Here is a 20,129-nt window from a genome sequence, read left to right as displayed (position 1 = left end):
TGAGAAACGACCAAATTTTCCGCTGAAATCACACACGATAAAAAAGTTGAATTTAATTTGAATTTAAATTTTTTTTTTTTGCTTATTATTTTTTTCACATCGATCATAGCATGAATATAAAATAGTATAGGACTTTTTTCAATGGTTATTGATAAAAAAAACTCTATCTCAAAAAAAAATTCTCCCAAATAATTGTGCCGGATTCCTTCTTTTCCTGTTATCAATTTTTTTTTCTTCAAATGTATGATTATTATCATATAACCAAACGCAAACGTATTGTGATGTCATTATATTCCAAATTTTTGCCTGTTTTTTTTCTCATTTATGCACTGCACATTCGTTTTTTTTCTCTCTCTCTCCTCGATCATCATATTCCAATTAATAATCTTTTTATTATTATCATCATCATTATTGTTGATTTTTATTATTTGCGGTATTATCATTATACGATGATGATGATGATGATATATAATGGGAATTCAAGATATCAGTCTAACATCACGAATTCAATCGATGTTCATTTAATGTGTTCACTAAGATGTCGAGAAAAAAACTGAATTCTTTCATAAACATATGATCGGTTTTGATATTCGATCAAGTTTTTTTTGTCTATTTTTTTGACTTCCCCTTTCAAATTGATATATTGACTTGGTGACGAAAATTTATAACAATGGTTTTTATGTATGATCACTCATATCTTTCCAAGTGATAGGAGTAGTTTTTGTTAAATAGTTAAATAGTTTGATAGTGATGATGGTGTCGAATTGAATTTATAATGAAAACGATAATAGCATTGTCCATTGTTGATTTGTCCAAGTATACATAATTTTCTGTTATAAGAATTTCATTATTGACAATTTTTTTTTCGTTTTTTTTCCTATTTTACTATCGGAGTCGATCCATCCATTTAGCTTCATCTATCTTTTTATCTTTTGGCAAGCACTACTGATGATTGTTGATATACCCATAATAATAACGTGCTTATTTTTTTTCAGCAATGTTCCTCGGTTAAATTTGGTTGGTCTTTTTTTCCGCTTTCATTCTTATTTCATTTTTTTTTGTCCTCTTGGCTCTTGAAAGAATTGTAAATTGAAGATATTACAACAGGCAGATAGATCATTAGTTTTCTTTTTTCATCATTTTTTTCAAAAGTTGACTATTGGAATACATTTACAACACACACACAACATAATGGAATGATATTCGAGAGTTTTTATTTTCAATAAAGGAAGATAATAATAATTTAAATTATTATGCGAATAAATGCCAGGAATTTGAAAATATTATTATTATTTTTTTACAAGTATGTTGGCATTTAATAAAATTGATGTCATCATGTTAAAAGGCAAGAAAATTCTCGGACGATTTTTTTTCACACTGTTCTATTCTTATTGCTGATTTTTTTTCTTATTCTTGTTTTGTTTGTCATCTTCACTAACATCGTCAATGAATTTGAAATTGCTTACGTTATGTTGGGTTATGGTTATTGGTCGTTTACTTGATAATAAGTGAAAATTTTTTCTTCCCATTCTTATATGAACAATACCATAAGATAAGAAATGGGGGGCAAAAATGTAAAAGCAAAGTATTGATATGACAGATCGTTTTCTAATGATGCGTTCGATCTTATATGTGTGTCTATAGTAGCTATAGTATATTCTTAAATATACTCAAACCATGAACAATTGATAATGCCATGGTCCAGACATAATATAGCATTTTGAATCAGATTTTTGAGTACAAACTAATATTGATTTGTTGAAAAGAAAATGTCCAAAATAATTTTTTCATTATTAAATGAAATATGGTTGATATACTCGCACAAACAATGACGACAAGTCACATTCATACAATCCTACACACACTCATACTATCCATATCTATACTAATAAATTACAATTCGATCTTGATATAAATCCAGAAAAGAATAGAAAACAGTGGCGACAACAACCGTCAACATTTCAAAAGTCAATGGAATTTATGAAAAAAAACTAAACCTTCTCTTCCCAATATCAGAAGCGAAAAAATTTTTCAACATCAAATTCAGTGATAGAAAAAAGATAATGAAATTTAGCTCGATCATATTGGGTATTCTTTATAGTTTTATTTTCATTTTTTACACACTTTGCATTCAAGATAAAAGAATCGTATATGGTGTGTTTGTGAATACTTTCTATTGAACTCTATTGTCTGTCCTCTTCAACTAAGGTTCGAGCATTCTCTCTCTCTCTTGTAGAACCAAACCATATCTTTCTTGAATACATTTAGATTATGGAATTTTAATCATATCATTCAAAAAAAAAAAAATTCTCTGTCATTCGTCGAAGAACCATACACAATCAGTCATGGAGAAACTTTGGATTTTGATGCTATTCTTTTTTTTATTTTTCATCTTTTTTTTTGATTGTATTGCCAGTTTTTTTCCATCATACAGCTTAACTTTAGTATTCAATATCTTTTAATGACCGATAAAAGAAGTGTGGATAGAGAAAGGAAAAAATGTTTCACCCCTCAATTCATCGATGATATGATGTCATCGTTTCGAGCTGCTGCTGCTGCTGGTTGTTTATTTGGTCGATATGGATGATTCTTTCTATTTTGAACATTCATTGTTTGATATAGTTGACATAATCGAATAACAATAGTGAATGTATTTATTTTTTTCTGTATAATGATAGACAACAATGCTCAAGAGATTAATCATTCTATAGTCGTTCATTACAGTTTCGAACTTTGACTCTTTTCATTGTCATTGTCTTTTTGGCCATCTTTTCCCTTCTTTATAATCTATTATATAATAATAATAATAATTCAATTAAGATCTAATTATCTAGTCTATTGGATATGATCTATTTTTTTCTGATTATCAATCGTTGTGATGACAAGCAGCATGTTGATTGATCATCAATAAATAAACACAAGATAATTCAAAGAATGGAAAAAGAGAAAATCTTAAATAAAATGAATTCAAAAACAACAACAAACTCTTGCTCATAATTAATTTTGTTTTTTTTTCTGCTTTTATGCTAATTAATAATGATACCATCCGAAATTCTGGCTGATTGAGTCGAGAAAATAAGCTTTTTTTCAACAACAAAAAAATCATTTATCAATTTATGAATAGAATTATTCAAGCATTGAATGATCAAAGATTATGTCTATCACATTATTTGATCAATTGAAATATTCTATTTTTTTATATATCAGATAGAAAACGAAAAATTTCTTTTATGTTTAACACTTTTCCTGTTGAAAAATACGAGGATAAAAAATGATCGAAACTTTTTTATTATTATTATCATAATCATTATTTAATATGCTTTATTTTTTATTAATAATGAGATGAAAAAATGAAAATTTTTATTTTAAATAAATGGCATGCTATATTTCATTAGATAATTATAATTATAATTTTAAAAAAATAAAGGTTAATTATTATCCACACAATCTAATGTAATCTTTGATTTGATAATGATCAGTTTTTATTTTGGATGCAATAATCAATCCAAATCATTGATGTCCACACACAGTTCTTGCACATATGTTTATTATATTTCTTCATTTTTTTTCTTGCTTTTCATCATTCGATTTGGATTTGGAAATGGATTAGGTGTTAATAAATTGGTTATGATTTGGGATTGATTGATTGAAAAGAAAAGGCATTTTGATATATCTAGTAAAATAATTGCTGCGATTGGTTTGCGTGCATGTTCATTATTTATCACTCAGTATAAGTGTGTGTGCTTATGATTGGTTAAATTAATAAAATTAATGAAAATTAATGATTGATTGCAAAGAATAAAATTATTATCTATTTTTTACATATTTTATTACTGCTTCATTTGATGAGATTGTCATCATTCCCTATAATAATGAAATGTGGGTAGTATATGTATTTTTTTTAAATTGATTATGATGTTAATGATTGTTTATTAATCTGTTATAGATGCAAAAAAAAAGTAACAGCCATTCATACAAATAACAATTTTGAACAGCACCGCCCACCGAAAAACAGCAATCAATAAACTAGACACATTTTATTTTGGTAAAATAATGCGAGAAACAAGAAACAAGAATTGCGTTTGGACAATCAATGTTTAGATTTTTTTCCCCTCTCAGTTATTGTTGTTGATGTCTTGGTTGTTTGCAAATCCATTTGAATCCGGAATCCATTATGAAAATCTATTGGAAATATTGAAAAAAATAAAAGAAAAAAACCTGTAGAAGAAAAAAAAATCATCTGAATCAATACACTAAATACATTGATTGAAAATATTAGAGGATTTCTATGAAAATACCAAATGATTATCAAGATTAGGCACATATCTGCAAATTTCCGATACCATTTTTGTATATTATATACTAATGATATTTGAAATTTCAGATGAATAAATCCAAAAGGTAAATTTTACATTGATTATTTATATTAACAAATAGCATTATTATCAGTTTACGATATTGAAAAAACAATCAATTTGACCATCATCATTATTAATCAATTCATAACGTTCAAACAAAAAAATGACTTTTATGTGTGCATCTAGATTGTAGAGATTTTTTTTATATAATACTGGAAATTTATTCCGCAAAAAATTGGCTTATAATCAATATTATCAATATTGTCCATATAAATACGATCGATTCTCGTATATTACACATTATTAAACTTGATAACTTAGATACATAAACGCTTTAGCTTTTTATACAAGCTTTTTATGTGTTTTTTTTATAATGGAATTTATTATTGATTGAAATGATTGTTTAAACATATCATTCTTTATGATGATGAAAAGTACAAAAAGAAACAAATTGAATAAGATTAATTTAAATGGCGAATGATGAATTTCATTCATATGGATTTTTTTTCAGAAAACATCTACTTTATTTTATATATACTAAAAAAAAGTTTTTAATTTTAAAACTATTTTTTTCAAATAAACCATTTCATCAATAAATTGGTTGTATGCTTGAAAGGATTTGGTGATGGTGGTTTAATTAGTTCGTTTACGATTTTTTTACCGGGTTATCAAGAGACAAATTTCAAAAAAAAATTGAAAATGTATGCATGAAACTTTTCTCTATTTTTTTTTTTTTTGTTTACCAATGAAATCATTTCTAGAATTTTGCTGTTGAAAACTTGAATTTCTTTTTTTTTGTTATTCTTTTCATAAAGATTTGTCAGATTTTCATTGTGAGTAAAATAGTGATAACTATAAAACGTGACATCTTTAATAATATTTGTTGTCGCTTTTTTGTTAAACTATTTTTTGAATGTTTTAAACAACAATCGCAATCATCATTATTCTCATAAATAAATAATTTAATAAATAAAATTCAACGGGTCAAAGTTCGTCGACTTAAACACGACGATCTGAAATCGTTTCTCTGGAGTATTTTCGTTTTTTATTGAAAAAATTATTAAAGATAAATGAATGACAACTTGATTATCCAAACAACAACAACCGAAAAGCCAAAATCAACCATAAAAATAACAACAACGATTACATATTGTAAAAAATATATGTGTGTTTGGCTTTCCAAAATTGGCATCCTGCTGTTGTTTGATTTTGTTTGGTAACATTTTTTCCCCTTTATATTTTTGAATCAAAGAATGAAACAAAAAAAAATGGTATAAAAAAATAAATATACAACGATACCAGAGAAAAAAAGAGTACACGGAACTGTTTGTTTTTTATTTTCGTTGATATTTTTCTGCCTGCTTTTTTTTGGTGGTAATCTATAGAAAGTCAATGCTTTCGAATGGAACAACAATCTGTCTTGGATCCTTTTTGTTTTTGGTTTGTGCCTTGCATCTATGATATTACTAAATAGAATATTTTCAACTCTTGAAATTGAATTTCGAATAGAATTGAATGATTGCCACCATTATTATTGTATAAGGCCTAATAATGATAATGATAATAATTCAACAATAAACAACAACGTAAACATTACTTTTTCATCATCATCATCATAATAAGCGTAACAATAATTGAAGAGAGAAAAAATTCTGTATCCATTCTAAGGGGTTTTTTTGCTACAATACAAACACACACAAACACTATGAGAAAGAAAAAAAGAAGTTTGTTGGTTCTGTGTATTTTTTTTTCTTATCACACCGAAACCATATGGCGCGTGTATTGCGCCCTGAAACCAGGATCATTCATCTAACCAAACTATGGGCTGGATGCCTGAATGATCCGCATAGTATCTGTATCGTTTTTTTTTCTACATGTTTCACATTCTCAATACTTCACACGGCCTGTTGGTCTCGATTGAAAAAAAATCGGCTATTTATCTATCTAGCTCAGTGATTCTCAACCAGTGTGCCGCGGCACTTTAGTGTGCCGCGAAATTCTGAAAATGCAACTGTTATATATTCAAAAATTCTAAAATTGTGCCGCGACAACAAAAAGGTTGAGAATCACTGATCTAGCTAGTTGGTTTTGTTTTTTTGCCAGCGTGTATCAATTTCAACCAGACAGTCGCATCGTTGCAGATGACTATTTGTTTGGTTATAAAAAATGATAATGATGCGAATAGAGTTTTCGTTTTTGGCGCTTTCTGTTGATTTTTATTTTTGAGGTTTGAATTTGGAATTTTTTTTGTGTTTTTGTTTCACAATTATAAATAGTCTGCAATAGTCATGCACTTGGTTATGATAATTTGAAAAAGAAAAAGAAAAAACAAAAACATTTAATCACATTTTTTTATTATGAAATTATTAATGTCGCAAGACTTTAGTTTCGCTAGAATAAATAATGAATGCATTAAATTTGTACAGTGGACATCTGCATGATGATGTTCAGTCAAGAAATGGACTTTTCAAGTCAACTTTTCAAGTTATTTTGCAATAAATAAGCTTATAAAAATCAATTTTACTTACCGAATAAATTTTCGTAGATTATTTGTCGATGATTGAACAAATTTTATTTGCAATCAATCATTCATTCATCGATTATTTTTATATGGTTCACCTTGTTGATACCATTATTAACTCAAAAATTCCAAATCGCCTTTTTTTAATTTCTCAATATTACTGAATAAACAATATGAATTTTGCTTAATAATGTAGGAACAATTTTTTAAAATTGTTTGCATGTGGAATCTAAAAGTCTGAAAAAAAAACTTTAAATACCTACCAAAATTGATTCATGATAACCTTATTGATTGGTGACTGTAAAGCGACTGTTAAGTACATCGACAAAACAGTCAAAATTTATGGCAATCGAGGATCCCGTATTTTTTTTGCCTCATCTCATCATTTTAGATTGTAATGAGAGGGTAGTCTAGGTTCTCATTTTTCGCAGATAATGATAATGATAATAGTTAATGCATATGGTATGTGGTCAACTACACCACACACACAATCTAGGATGCATATATTTCTGAAAGAGGATGTAGGATTCATAAAGATTCAATATGGGAATCGTATTCCATTCCACACACACACACACACACATGCACTATTCTTCGCGACGTGTATACGATGCTGATGATGATGATTGTACATTTGTTGCTACTGGTGCTAAATAATATATACCATTCTATAGGTGCCGGTGTAATACTATACTGCATTCATGTTTATCGCTTTTAATAATGCTGATGAAAATTCTTTAGCTCTACGGTTTTGGCTACTGCTGCCTCAAAATTTTCACTTTTTTTCAATTCACTGTTTAAAAAAATAACACGGGCCAACCCGCCATACATCAGAATATTTGTGTGTTTTCTGTATTTCTATTTTTTTTTTTTTTTTTTGCTTTCAATAACCATTAAATTGCGTCGTCTCAATCAATGAAAAAAAATGAATGAATGGTTTTGAATTGAAAAATTCTTTGAGTAAACGTGAGATGACTGAAATTCATCTATCTATCCATTAGATTGAAGGGATTTAAAAGACTAGACTGGTAATGACTGGTCGTGTTATTTGTCGATTTATTTGCTTGCTTGTTTATGTGTGTATTCCAGATGGAACAAATCATTGGTCGGTTATTTGTGATAATCGGATGGAAAAACTGAAAATCATTCAACCATTTAAAAAGTAAACCAATAGGAAAATGAAATAGTAAATTTAAAGATTAATCAGAAATACGGTAAAATAGGATAGAATCGTAAATTGTAGTTGTAATCAATCGAATGAAATTGAAATGAATTTTGATTTTATTATTATCTATCAAGATGTTTATACGTTTTTTTTCATCGTTCATGTAATTTACACGCAATCGTATAGCAGAAATACTAAAACAGTATTTTACAAACATTTATTCTTATGTTTAATGTGTCTGTCAATGGCTGTAATATGGGTTCATCACATTTCGGTCAATTGAATCTATCAATCACAGATTGTTGTACTAATACAAATTAACGATTGAAATAAACTGACAAGACAAGAGTTGTTTGTTCAGATTCGGTTTCCAAAAAAAAATTGTCTTTTTTTCTTAACCATCGTTGAATTCAAAAATTAATCAATTTATTTCGTTCGGATCTGGATTTGATTTCCTTTTTGATCGCTTCAGTTTCCATTTGTAATGATGACACTCTATTTCGCTGTCGTTGGATGGAAGATTCACATTCATTTTTCATTAATACAGCATTCTGATCAGCTTTCGATTGAATGGAAACATAATGACGATTATGTCGTTGCTGCATTTTGTCCAGTTCAATTTTTGCTCGTTGTAAATCCTGTTCAGATTTTAATGATGCAATATTGAGGCTCCGTTGATCCAGATCTTTATATGATCGATCTTTGGTTGATGGACGTTTGTTTTCTGTAGAAACAGATTGATTTAACCGATTATTCAAGAATTCAAACATTGATTTAGCGCGTCCTTGCTGTTCTTCGACACGATTATATCCATCAGAAAGTTTGGCTTCGAATTTTAATTTTTTATTTTTTTCCCTAAGTATTTCTCGCCAATCCTGTTTTTTCCTTTCATGTTCTTGTTTAAGCTTGATACAGTGATCTAGTGATCGACCAGGTGGATAGATGATCTGCTCGATTGGATCAACAATCCCTTGTGATTTTAGACCTAGTCCACGACCTTGTTCATAGCCCATTTTAGCCATCAATTTAGATCCGATACCTTTGGTAAATCTTTCCCAAGAACCAAATTCTCCACGGGTTAAATCTGGAATCTGAGTGTTCATAGATTGGTCAGATGCATCTGTTGCAACTTCTTCATGAGAATTTTCAGATTCCACATTTTGCAACAAAACTAAGTTCTCAAAATGAATCAATTTCTCACTTTTATCCTTATTAATTCGAACTAGAATTTGCTCTTTTTCAAGATCTAAAGTACAGATTTCTGCATTTTGCCATAAGTTTCCTTCATGGTCTTGGACAAGGCAATTTTTTAATTGACCAAATTTCATCAAGTCAATATCTTTATCGCTAAATAAGTTGATTGCAAACTTTGGTCGAACTTGATTGATTGAAGCTATGGGAAAGCCATGTGAGTATTTACAATTATCCTGAAATCGGCAGCTATTCCGAAGATAGAATGGACAAGTTTGCATGGATTTTTCAACTGGATAAAGAAAAAATGCCTAAAAATAATCTTAAGGAAATTGACTTTAAACCAACAAAATTCTCAGAATCTTACCTTTAATCGAACTTTATGTTCATCGGTATTTTCATCATCTTCAGTGATTACTAAGGCATCATGATATTCGATTTTTCCATTTTGAAATCGATATGGTACAGAACATTCAAATTGGCTTTGCGAATCATCATCATTTTCAGTATTAGGCTCATCACTTTTGGTTAATGATGCTTTTTCTTTCTCAATTTTTTCATCATCGTCTTCGATATCTAAATCTTTCAGTAGTTGACGTTTTTCAATCTTGAGTAATTCATCTTTGTGGAAAAAACAATAAGTTTTTTACAAATGTCATATTTTTTACTAAAATTACCTTCCAGTAATCGGCAGAGCTCTTCCAAATTTGATTTAAGCGTATTTAGTTCATCATTATCATCTAGTTGTTGCTCTTTGATTGTTTCAAGCTAGAAAAGATGTTTTACTAAGGATTTTCAATTTTTTTCTCACTTACTTGAGCACGATATTCTTGTAATTCTTGCCGTATGGCTGATTCATTATCGTCCACATCATGAACCTGATCGGACATTCTTAAGAATATCCAATATCATGAATCACGATTGATATGAAAAGACTAAGAGTGTTGGTAAAACATCAAAGAAACAAATGTCTCATTGATGGCAGTGTCCTGACACAAACGAGCACATGCGTGTGCGTATATTTGAGTTAATATAGAGAGATCCACAACGAATAGAATAAATCCTCAAAATTGACGACAGCTGTTAAACGCTACATTTTTTGGATTTGTTTCGACGACCACGACGACTATGACGATGATGACAAGGTAGTAGCAGACGTATGTTTGTATATTATGTGGTGAGCTCATTAAAGAATCATAATGATTATCTAAAGTCATCTGCAAAATAAATGTCCAAATTTTTATGAAGAACAACATCAAAATATTCATATTAGGTGACAACTCTTGATTCTTGTTTGTTTTTATTTTGATTTTCCTTGTATCGATCCAATGATTTGATTGAATTTTTTTTACTTGTTTATCTTTAATAATTTTACGATGTAAGTATTTCAATTTATTCATTGTCAGTATCTCGTATAATTTTTTATGCAAATAATTTTAATAGATTTCAATGATGAATCATTTTGATCATACATTACCTACGGATCATCGTCACAACCATCAAGTTCAATTGGTTGTCGGTAATGACCCCAATGTTACTGCTAATGCCGGCATCATGGATGTAAATAATCAACAACAACCCATTCATCTTATGGTTAATCTTTCAAATGGAAACAATTCAACTGCAACGACTGTTCCATTCGATAATCATCATCAACAGCAGCCCAATTATCATCATCCAGATTCGAACACTGCCTCGAATGAAACAATCGATTCGACCACGACGGCTTCCTATGCATATTATACTTATGATTCTTGTGGTCAATTAACACCTGCCACTGGCGTCGGTACTTCTGCAACGGCAACACCATTTCAAGTTTCCTGGAATAAAGTTGAATTGATTCAACAACCATCACAGATGACGACACAACAGTCTGATTGGTATCATAATCAACAACAACAATCTCGAATGTTGACTTCGAATGAACAATCGCAGCAAACTGCAATTCTGGTTCCAGGATCTACAATGCCTGGAAATGTAACGACAAATTTTGTCACCACAGCTGCAAATTTCAATCAACAGCAGCAGCAACAGTTTGTTGATACGGATCATACAAATATACAACCCATCCAGATTTCTCTTGTTCCCACACAGTCTTCCGTCCAAACACATCTCCAACCTACTCAAACGTCAAAAGCTATAACGAAAAAAACTCAAAAACGAACTACAAATTCAAAACAATCGGGTAAAGGTGAAGGACGACAATCCAAACCTGTATCGGCATATGCCCTATTTTTTCGTGATACACAAGCATCGATTAAAACGGAAAATCCATCTGCCTCATTCGGAGAAATATCCAAAATTGTCGCTTCCAAGTGGGAGATATTAGCCAAAGAAGATAAAATCGTATACAAAGAACGGGCAGACATGGAGAAAAAAAACTATTTACAAAATCTGGCCTCAAACAAAGCTAAAGAAATTGCCCAGACCAATCATTCAACTCCGCCACTGCAGCAAACTTCGACTGAATCATCAATACATTTGGCTACCATTCCACCATCTATATCGAATCAACAACAAATTACAAATTCAGATGACTTAACAGCGTTTGAATCGGTTGATACTGAACCATCAATGGACATGTTGGTCGCTGCAGATGAAATGCTTACTGAATCTTCAATACCCGTTGATGCTTACCATCAAACAGCATACAGTAATTATTCTCATCAACAGCAACCTCAGACAACAATGAATCAAGCGAATACGTATCATCACCATCATCATTCTGCCTTGAATAATCCATCGACTTCTAATGTTATAGATTCATTTCCACATGCTGAGCTTCATCATCATCCGCATTTGCATCAACACTCATCTCAGCAACATATGCATCATTTCATCCATAGTAATGATACACAACTTGATAATAAAACTCATCATTCTACACGGCCATCATCGTCAACATTTCCTTTCGCCGATGATGATGATCAATCGGCTGTTTCATTTTTTGTGAATTCTTCCGATGCCGAACAGAATCTAATAGATTTAGGTATCGATCTCAATGATTTCGATGATATCAACCTGTTGAATGATGAAAATATTTATTCACCAACTAATTCATCGACAACGAATTCATTGTTTGATACGGTCAATCCGGTCGTAGGTGTTGATCCGTTCCTTAGTTCATTGGAGCAAACAACATCAGATCATCATCATCATCATCATCACCATCATCAACAACCGCAATCATCAGCTACAAATGATCCTATTCTAACATCCACATATGCATCTGATTCGATATTACAAGATTCGTATCCACAAGAAATGATTTATGAACCCAATGGCCGCACACCTGACATTGATCAACAATATGAAAATAGTAATAATAATTTTTTGCCCGATTCATCATCATCGGCAGTGGATCATGATCCTCAAAATGAACTTGATTCATCTGTTATTGAATCAGATACAACACTGATGAATGGTGATAATAATAATTTAGGAGATCATCAACACCACAATGAACAATCTTCTATATGTGCAAGAGATGGTTGTCAACGGACAACCATCGATTCAAATCAATGGGATCGGGAATTTTGTTCCGAAGAATGTTGTGTCCGTTATTGTTCTGATGTTTTTCGTAATTGGACCACGCGAAAACAACAGCAAATGTCAACCGATATGTCACAACATGTATTAACATCATCTGCATCGTCAGCTTAACGTTGCCATTATTTATCCTATCATTTTTTCCCTTTTTATTCGCATTAACATTGCAAAAACATGTTCAAACTTTGCAATATATTCATTGCTAATATATATATTTTTTGTATCAAAAACAGAAAATTTAATAACAAATTAAACATTGCAGTAAAATAGTTTGATGGAAAATTTACAAAAATTGAATTACTGCTATAAGGTTTGTTCAGAATCGATGAATCAATGAAAAACACTTGGTACAACTTCACGAAAATCACAAACTATACAAAGATGAATTTGATTGTGATGATAGATTTTTAACCGATTCTAATTGTTCGAAATGTTTACGGGAATTCCGAATGTTGTACAATGTGGTTGCAGAAGCTGAACAATGAACATTAATGGATTAATGAGAAAATTCTTTCAAAAAAAAACCAAAAACTTACGAATCGATGCATCTGACAATATGACCATGACATATGTATTGGCAGTAAAACTTTCTATGAAGGCAGCAAATTGTGAATTACGAACTTCCATATTTTGAAATTGAGCAGCCAATTTCGTACAGCTCAATTTGAATTGCTTGATAATGTTTGATACTTTTTCGAAACGCTATCATATTAATAATTTTAATTCAATTACATAATGAATGATATTTATAAGGATGACTTACGTGAATATCTTTATGTTTACGGCGTTCAGAATAACAAATGACAAGGAACGTTGCACGTTCAAATAATAGCACTTCATCCGCATCAATCATATCGGCAAAATTATTTAAATGTCTTTCCAAATCATCTACGTTAGGTATTAACGAATGAACAATATTTGACCATGCTTTATAAAGAGTTTCATCCCAGATTGATGTACGAAAACATGTACATTCCAATGGTTTCGATAAACGTTTTAGATCGCTTTCCCGGTCTTCGAAAATCTTTGAAATTAATTGAATAGATTAATCATCATTTCAGGAATAAAGTTTATTTTTTTAAAAAATCTTTTAACTTACGCAATCACGCTGTTCTTCAGATATCAAATCCATTTTATGTATAAGACAGAAAACTTTAGTTAAATTTTTCTTATCATTGGAATATTCCATGATGCCTTCGAGACAGCTCTGATAATAACGTATATCTTTATCCAATTCTCTTGATTCAACATCAAACACGTAGATCAATACGGCAACATTACGGAAAATATTTTCCCTTTGTGATGCAAAATAATTTTCCATGAATGCCTCTTGTCCGCCACAATCCCAAAGATTCAATACTAGATTACCCAAAAATCGAACATGTGAATGTTCGACATCGACTACAACAATGATATTAATTAGTAAATGAAAAACTGAATCAAATTGTCAAAACACTTACTTGTCGCTCCTAAACGTCTTGTATCACGAGCAATATAATTAGCAAATATAATCGAACGCATACTAGTTTTGCCCGAACCACTTTTTCCCATCAACAATACCTTTTTTTTCATTGTTTCCGCTTTTCAAGTAGATTTCAGAACAATAATAGTGAGAAAAATGTATTATTCAATGGAATGTATTGAAGAGCCAAAAAATTCACTGTCAATGGGAGTTATTGGTCACAAAACATTGAAAATCAATTGATTAATTGTTTGTGTATGGGTAGTAAATAATTTTGGAGATAATTTTTTTTGTTTAGAATACGATTTTAAAATTACAGCCAAAATATGATATAAAAATCAAGCATTTTTTCTGGTACAGCCAAAATATGTTTGTATATAAAGATGTAAACAAAATTGTTAGTTTGAAGATCTTGTGATCAAAAATGCCTTTTATAAATTATCAATGAGGATTGTATTGTGCGTTTGTCGTTGCTGATAATGTTTTGATTATTAGTGGCGCCATCCTTCGAAAATAATCACATACTATTTATAAAAATCAATTGCGCGCGCTTGTTTTCGATTCAATTATTTCAAATTCTAATAACATTTGAATAATTTTGGACATAATTAGCGCAAGGAATATAAAAATCAAACCAATGCTGAATTAAGTAATTATTTTTGATAATAGTTTTTTTCTTTATATTTAGTGTTTGTATTGAAAACAAAGACAATTTCTTTATCGTGTCGATTTTTATCAGTGTTTGTTAAACAACATCATCATCAAATATAAAATGTTATTTGTATCGAACAAAATGATGAAAGTAATGGGTATCGAACGTAAACGCATTGGTTTGTTCACATGTTTTATGATCATTTTGATGTCATCGACTTACGGTCAATTGGTAATGATTCTCAAATCATTTTAATATAATTTGAATAATTTTTTTCGATATAATTTTTTTTGCCACAAATTAAGCCAACAATGGAAATCGAAATCACACCGGAATCCCAAGCTAACACAGAAGCAAATTATACAGTAACAAAGCCCACACCATCACCATTAGAAGCTGGGAATGTTACGAAATCAGTACATACCTTAAAACCTCATCCAACATCGCATAATCATTCATCGCATAATCATACAGATCATACTGATGATGCAAAAATTCGTCGTGCTGGAATAATCATTTCGGCCGTTGTAATTGCTATATCAATGGCTACAATAGTATTAGCTGCATTCTATTGGCTTTATTTTGATAAACAAGAGGATGATCAACAATCAATTAGTAGTCACCGAACTGCTGATAGAAATGATCTAAATCGAGAGATTAAAAATGCTGCAATTAAAAGTTTACAACAAAATAAGGCACCACAATTACCCGGTACGACAACTGAGCGAGAAAAGAGTAGATCAACATCTTCATCTGCATCATCGAAAAAACAACAGCCCAACGAATCGTCAGCATCCTCATCGAAAAAACGAAAGCAAACTGAACAATCGTCATCAAAATCATCAAAGAAGCCAGTGGAAGAAAAAAATGTGAACATTGAACCACCGGCCCCGATTGAATCGAAAGACAATCAACCAGAAAAATCAAATTCAGCATTCCCCTCAAAACAGAAACTACCGAACGTGGAACCATCAAATACTCAATCACAGATGCCATTTTCAGTGTTATCGGCACCATCTGTAACATCGAAAAATGATGAATGAAAAAAAATGACTTTGAAATGATGACAGTTTCCAGGTGATAAGCGAAAATTGTATGAGAAGCCTGTGTATGTGTGTGTGAATGTGTGAAAAAGACATCTTCATCTTGAAACTAGATAAGAATTATTTTGCAAAAAAAATTTGTTTATTTGAAAAAAATTTATAAAAAAAAATTCTCGATTATTGTTTCTAGCCACTTCTTTTGAATGGAATCGAAATCATTCAGTTTGATTTGAACTTTAATCTTTTTTTCTCATTATAATTACAATTCTGTCATTTCGATCATCTTTTTGTTCTTGTCATATGTGATTCAATTCTTTGATCTCATCAATTTTTTCCATCACATTATTGTCCAAACTAATAATAGATTTTTTTCATTTTATAACAAATGTTGTTCATACTGGGAATTTAACAAAAAAAATTAAAATCGGTTATCATGAGTAGCGAAAATGAACAATTATATTTGAGTATGAGTGACTTGTACTTGTAATAATTGTAACCGACACCAGGATACAATTTTTTAATTACTTCCAAATCATCATATTGATAATCGTGTTCATCCCTATTCAATTCGGTACCACAATTTGACTTGTATCAATGGCGGTGATTGTCCGTTGTATCCAATTTGATAAAAATTATTGTTGTAGTGGCTATTTTTTGACCATTTTTTAACCACTTCTCAATATTAAAATGAAGATGATATTCCTATTTTCATTCCAATAGAATGTTCGTGCAATGAATTATTATGGGAATGGATGATTTTGTTTTATCTTGACAAGAACAAAACAGAACAAAAAAAAATCATGTGCACTTTGATATCAGGAAAAACTGACAGAATAATATAGAATGGTCGAACGCCATAGAATCCATCAGGCATAGCCAAACAACCATAATGAGTCTGATATCATCATCATTATTATTATTTGTTATGCATAATGTTTTGAAATTTCGGTCAGTCTGTCGGTCGATCTTGCTGAAGATCAGTTTTTTCGAAAATTCAAGTCAATCAAATGAATGAATATGAAACGAATTCCGGGTCAACTGAATGAAACATTTTTTCATTGAAATTTCCGCGTTTGTATGAAAAATTTTCATCAAGGTCTTTTTTAAAAAAAACAAAAGGTTTTTATGTAAATGAGTATTATCTCTATTTTGGCGATGTGCACAGATTATTTTGCTTTAAAAGTTGTGAAAAAAATTATTATTATTATTATCATTCAAATTTTTCAAACTTTTTATTTTGGTTCAGTTTTCGACCAGAATAGAATATAATATTCAGTGAATAATATGACGACTTTCAATGATTCGAACATTATATAAACATTCGAATCGTTAACAATTTTACTAATTATGATTCAACCATGATGAAAAAATCATCTTCATCATTATCACCAACACCAGCACATTCCATCCACATGGCTACAAAATCCGATACAAATAATCAACAGAATATATTTGAAAATTTAATATTTGAAAAATTCTGTTCCTGTTTAGAGCTATGGAAAGGCTGTGTTCTGGCTGGAATATTTACAATGGTATGATATAATTAATTTTTTCTCGACCTTTGTTGATTGATAAAATTTTTAATTAAAATTTGTTCATTTCGAATCAATCATATCGTAAGAGCACAAGTGTTTTTGATCTACTTTGGAGCATAGCACATATGATTGATGAGGATACAGTTATATTTTTCTATTTACGTAAGTTTCAGCATCAATAATTAATTGATCATGATTTTTTTTTGAGATTCACAAAATTCCATAAATTTTCCACCTAGATTAATTTATATCTAATTCTTTTCATGTTTATTTTTGTTTAGTATTTTGTCTGGGCATTGAAAGTGTCATTTTTATTGCTGCCATTGGAATTTTATTTATAGCATTAATCAAGGTGAAATAAAAATAAAATAAAATAAAATGATTACATTATACTATTTATTAATCAATTTGAATCAACAGAGATCTAGATGTTTACTATTACCATGGTTAATCATGACATTTGTTGATGTATTTTTTAGCTTATTGATTGCGTTCGCCGAATTAGCCCTACCGGTAAGGTTATCCTATATTATTTTCTTCATAAAATTTTTTATTCTTTTGTTTGTTTTTTTCCTGCCATTTTTCTGACAGAGTAATTTCAATACAAGTGGATGTACTGTTCCAGCCATTTCGATGGTAGTCACATTACTTGTTTGTTTTATAACGGTATGTTTTAATTATTTGTTTGACTGTGGTGTGATTCTTTTTTTCAAATTATCTTTTTTTCTTATATAATAGATCTATTGTTGGCTATGTGTTTATGGACAATATCTTCATTATTCTAAAAACACTGTCAATATATCGGAAATTAAAGTTAGCCCTATCGATGATTTTGGTCGACCAAGTAGTTCACATGCGATACGACCATCTTCATCTCAACAACAGCAACAACAACTTATGGGTCATGAATTAAATCCAGGAACAACGACTGATTTATCGGCACAAAAATATCTTAATGAAAATAATCTCAATATTAATAATAATCAACAACAACAAACGGATACGTTAAAAGTACCACAAATTTCAACACCCAGAGATGCTTGGTAACCTCGAAAAGCAAAAATTTGAATTTTTTTTTCGCAACGATTTTTTGTAAAGCACTTTTTTCCAAAGTTCCTTTTTGACTTAGTAAAATAATAATGGCATTAATATTTTTTTCAAATTGTTATTCAAAAAAAAAACTTCGATTTCAACAAATCAATTATGAGTAATCCAAATCGAAGTTTTTTTTTTTGTTGGTGTTCGAACAATTCTTGTGCATTCGAATGTTAAGAAAATTCGATTCTAATTCAAAAGATGGCGATACAACAAAAAATGCCGCGCCTTTTAAGTTACATCAATAACCTTTGCTACATTTTTTTCCATTCAAACAACATTAATCCATTTGATGAGAGTTGGATCGAATCATTGGAATGCCTCTAACAGGCCTTTAACATTTTCAAAAACAACAACAAAAAAAAAAATACAAATCAATACAAAAAGTAGCCCATTTTGTCATTAATCCAATAAATTTTCTTTGCTACTTCCAAAAATGGCTATACACAGGATAAAACTATGTTCCATTATGTTCCCTTGTTTCTTGCTTCTACTTTTCATCATATTTTTTTCCCTCAACAAAAATGTCCATACACCTGAAGAAGATCCTAAAGTTTCTTCCCCTGGACGATATAAATATATTGAAATGAAATTCCACCACTACAACCATGATCATAAATGATCAACGCCATCATGGAACTTTATTAATTCCACTACTTTTCTCATTTTTATCATTCATAATACTCTCGTTCTCTCAGATCTCCCTTTTTTTGTTGTCGTTGTTGTTGTTAATGCTGATACTTTATTTACATTCATCAAATGAAATGTATCCAAAATATATCTGTTTCTATGATTCATAGCTCCCTGCTGTACGTGTTTATATGTTTCTGGTTTGACGTAGTATCCCTTACATTTTTTTTTAAATTCAACATTATAGACAAACCCTCATTATTATGGATCTTGTTCAATAGTGGGGGAAAAAATTATTAAGCAAAAAAAAAATGAACTAACGAATGTTTGTTTGTTTCACTCACATGGAATATTTTTTACGTTTGTCATTGATATTTATATCAAAACAAAAAAAAATCTGTTGAGAATTCATTGTTTTTCATTGTGAATTATTAATTATATGTCATTTTTTTTCAATTGACTAATCAACGCTTTACTGTAATTGATTATTAGAAAAAAATTTATCATCAATTCTTTTTTTTTTTTTTTTTTTTTTGATAAAATTATTTGTTTAATTTTGTTTGTTCTCCTTATATATTCTCTCCAATCCAATGCTTTCGTTTTTTAATAATTTTTTTATTGTTTTTTTCTTTCTTTACCTTATTCTTGGGTGTGTGTTGTGTTTATTTTTTTAGATGTCCTCTAAAGATATTGTCATTTTGAAAATGATTGTCTATATGGTTGAATAAATCTGTTATAGATTACACTGACAACAGACCACCAAGAGGTTGACATAAACATTGACATCAAATCAATCAATCAATCAATTGTATTACCTTTTTTGATAGTTTTCTGTTATCAATTTTGTCGGAAAAAAAATTCCATATGATCCATCGACTATGATCTAATAGATTGATATTCTCATCATCACTCATTTCAGATATATTTT

At 30.0% G+C, this 20,129-nt stretch overlaps 5 protein-coding genes and 1 long non-coding RNA gene across 6 annotated transcripts; 3 read left to right on the top strand and 3 right to left on the bottom strand.

Annotated features, from left to right (window-relative positions):
* Positions 1 to 3,304: 3,304 nt before the first annotated feature.
* On the bottom strand, positions 3,305 to 7,693 carry LOC142645076 (uncharacterized). Its single transcript, XR_012846260.1, has 2 exons — positions 6,887 to 7,693; positions 3,305 to 4,218 (listed from the first exon to the last, which is right to left on the bottom strand). It is a non-coding gene; the product is annotated as an uncharacterized LOC142645076 (long non-coding RNA).
* A 444-nt stretch (positions 7,694 to 8,137) lies between these two features.
* On the bottom strand, positions 8,138 to 10,261 carry LOC113793100 (zinc finger CCCH-type with G patch domain-containing protein-like). The gene is made up of 4 exons (XM_027343066.2): positions 10,051 to 10,261; positions 9,913 to 10,003; positions 9,603 to 9,856; positions 8,138 to 9,546 (listed from the first exon to the last, which is right to left on the bottom strand). Exons 1-4 carry the CDS (start codon positions 10,123 to 10,125, stop codon positions 8,455 to 8,457), a joined length of 1,512 nt encoding a protein of 503 aa, XP_027198867.2. The 5' UTR covers positions 10,126 to 10,261; the 3' UTR covers positions 8,138 to 8,454.
* Positions 10,262 to 10,275: 14 nt separating this feature from the next.
* LOC113793099 (uncharacterized) lies at positions 10,276 to 13,066 on the top strand. The gene is made up of 2 exons (XM_027343065.2): positions 10,276 to 10,613; positions 10,679 to 13,066. The coding sequence occupies exon 2, from the start codon at positions 10,685 to 10,687 to the stop codon at positions 12,896 to 12,898; it is 2,214 nt and encodes a 737-aa protein (XP_027198866.1). The 5' UTR covers positions 10,276 to 10,613; positions 10,679 to 10,684; the 3' UTR covers positions 12,899 to 13,066.
* Positions 12,980 to 14,641, bottom strand: LOC113793101 (ras-related GTP-binding protein A-like). Its single transcript, XM_027343067.2, has 5 exons — positions 14,245 to 14,641; positions 13,884 to 14,185; positions 13,548 to 13,808; positions 13,321 to 13,486; positions 12,980 to 13,258 (listed from the first exon to the last, which is right to left on the bottom strand). The coding sequence occupies exons 1-5, from the start codon at positions 14,354 to 14,356 to the stop codon at positions 13,149 to 13,151; spliced, it is 951 nt and encodes a 316-aa protein (XP_027198868.1). The 5' UTR covers positions 14,357 to 14,641; the 3' UTR covers positions 12,980 to 13,148.
* Positions 14,642 to 14,903: 262 nt separating this feature from the next.
* On the top strand, positions 14,904 to 16,121 carry LOC113793126 (uncharacterized). Its single transcript, XM_027343105.2, has 2 exons — positions 14,904 to 15,129; positions 15,204 to 16,121. Exons 1-2 carry the CDS (start codon positions 15,019 to 15,021, stop codon positions 15,939 to 15,941), a joined length of 849 nt encoding a protein of 282 aa, XP_027198906.2. The 5' UTR covers positions 14,904 to 15,018; the 3' UTR covers positions 15,942 to 16,121.
* Positions 16,122 to 17,127: 1,006 nt separating this feature from the next.
* On the top strand, positions 17,128 to 18,625 carry LOC113793181 (uncharacterized). The gene is made up of 6 exons (XM_027343168.2): positions 17,128 to 17,473; positions 17,563 to 17,638; positions 17,758 to 17,828; positions 17,897 to 17,989; positions 18,068 to 18,142; positions 18,215 to 18,625. The coding sequence occupies exons 1-6, from the start codon at positions 17,300 to 17,302 to the stop codon at positions 18,521 to 18,523; spliced, it is 798 nt and encodes a 265-aa protein (XP_027198969.1). The 5' UTR covers positions 17,128 to 17,299; the 3' UTR covers positions 18,524 to 18,625.
* Positions 18,626 to 20,129: the final 1,504 nt, after the last annotated feature.

This window comes from Dermatophagoides pteronyssinus, unplaced genomic scaffold, assembly GCF_027571235.1.
Source record: "Dermatophagoides pteronyssinus isolate colony J.1.1.1.1 unplaced genomic scaffold, Derpt_VIB-CSIC_2022.12 sq0001, whole genome shotgun sequence".
In the NCBI taxonomy this organism is placed as follows: domain Eukaryota; kingdom Metazoa; phylum Arthropoda; class Arachnida; order Sarcoptiformes; family Pyroglyphidae; genus Dermatophagoides; species Dermatophagoides pteronyssinus.
This window is presented reverse-complemented; position numbering and strand designations above follow the sequence as displayed.

What these genes read in the sequence shown, in the direction of transcription:
- LOC113793100 (XM_027343066.2), bottom strand. Translation starts at nt 10,125, where the DNA reads ATGTCCGATCAGGTTCATGATGTGGACGATAATGAATCAGCCATACGG. An exon ending in TACAAGAATATCGTGCTCAA is followed by an intron (nt 10,004 to 10,050) that starts GTAAGTGAGAAA and finishes CATCTTTTCTAG; the next exon opens with CTTGAAACAATCAAAGAGCA. An exon ending in AACATAAAGTTCGATTAAAG is followed by an intron (nt 9,547 to 9,602) that starts GTAAGATTCTGA and finishes GATTATTTTTAG; the next exon opens with GCATTTTTTCTTTATCCAGT.
- LOC113793099 (XM_027343065.2), top strand. Translation starts at nt 10,685, where the DNA reads ATGATGAATCATTTTGATCATACATTACCTACGGATCATCGTCACAAC.
- LOC113793126 (XM_027343105.2), top strand. Translation starts at nt 15,019, where the DNA reads ATGTTATTTGTATCGAACAAAATGATGAAAGTAATGGGTATCGAACGT. An exon ending in CATCGACTTACGGTCAATTG is followed by an intron (nt 15,130 to 15,203) that starts GTAATGATTCTC and finishes CCACAAATTAAG; the next exon opens with CCAACAATGGAAATCGAAAT.
- LOC113793101 (XM_027343067.2), bottom strand. Translation starts at nt 14,356, where the DNA reads ATGAAAAAAAAGGTATTGTTGATGGGAAAAAGTGGTTCGGGCAAAACT. An exon ending in AAGACGTTTAGGAGCGACAA is followed by an intron (nt 14,186 to 14,244) that starts GTAAGTGTTTTG and finishes TCATTGTTGTAG; the next exon opens with TCGATGTCGAACATTCACAT. An exon ending in ATTGTCAGATGCATCGATTC is followed by an intron (nt 13,259 to 13,320) that starts GTAAGTTTTTGG and finishes TTCATTGTTCAG; the next exon opens with CTTCTGCAACCACATTGTAC.
- LOC113793181 (XM_027343168.2), top strand. Translation starts at nt 17,300, where the DNA reads ATGATGAAAAAATCATCTTCATCATTATCACCAACACCAGCACATTCC. An exon ending in TGGCTGGAATATTTACAATG is followed by an intron (nt 17,474 to 17,562) that starts GTATGATATAAT and finishes TCATATCGTAAG; the next exon opens with AGCACAAGTGTTTTTGATCT. An exon ending in AGTTATATTTTTCTATTTAC is followed by an intron (nt 17,639 to 17,757) that starts GTAAGTTTCAGC and finishes ATTTTTGTTTAG; the next exon opens with TATTTTGTCTGGGCATTGAA.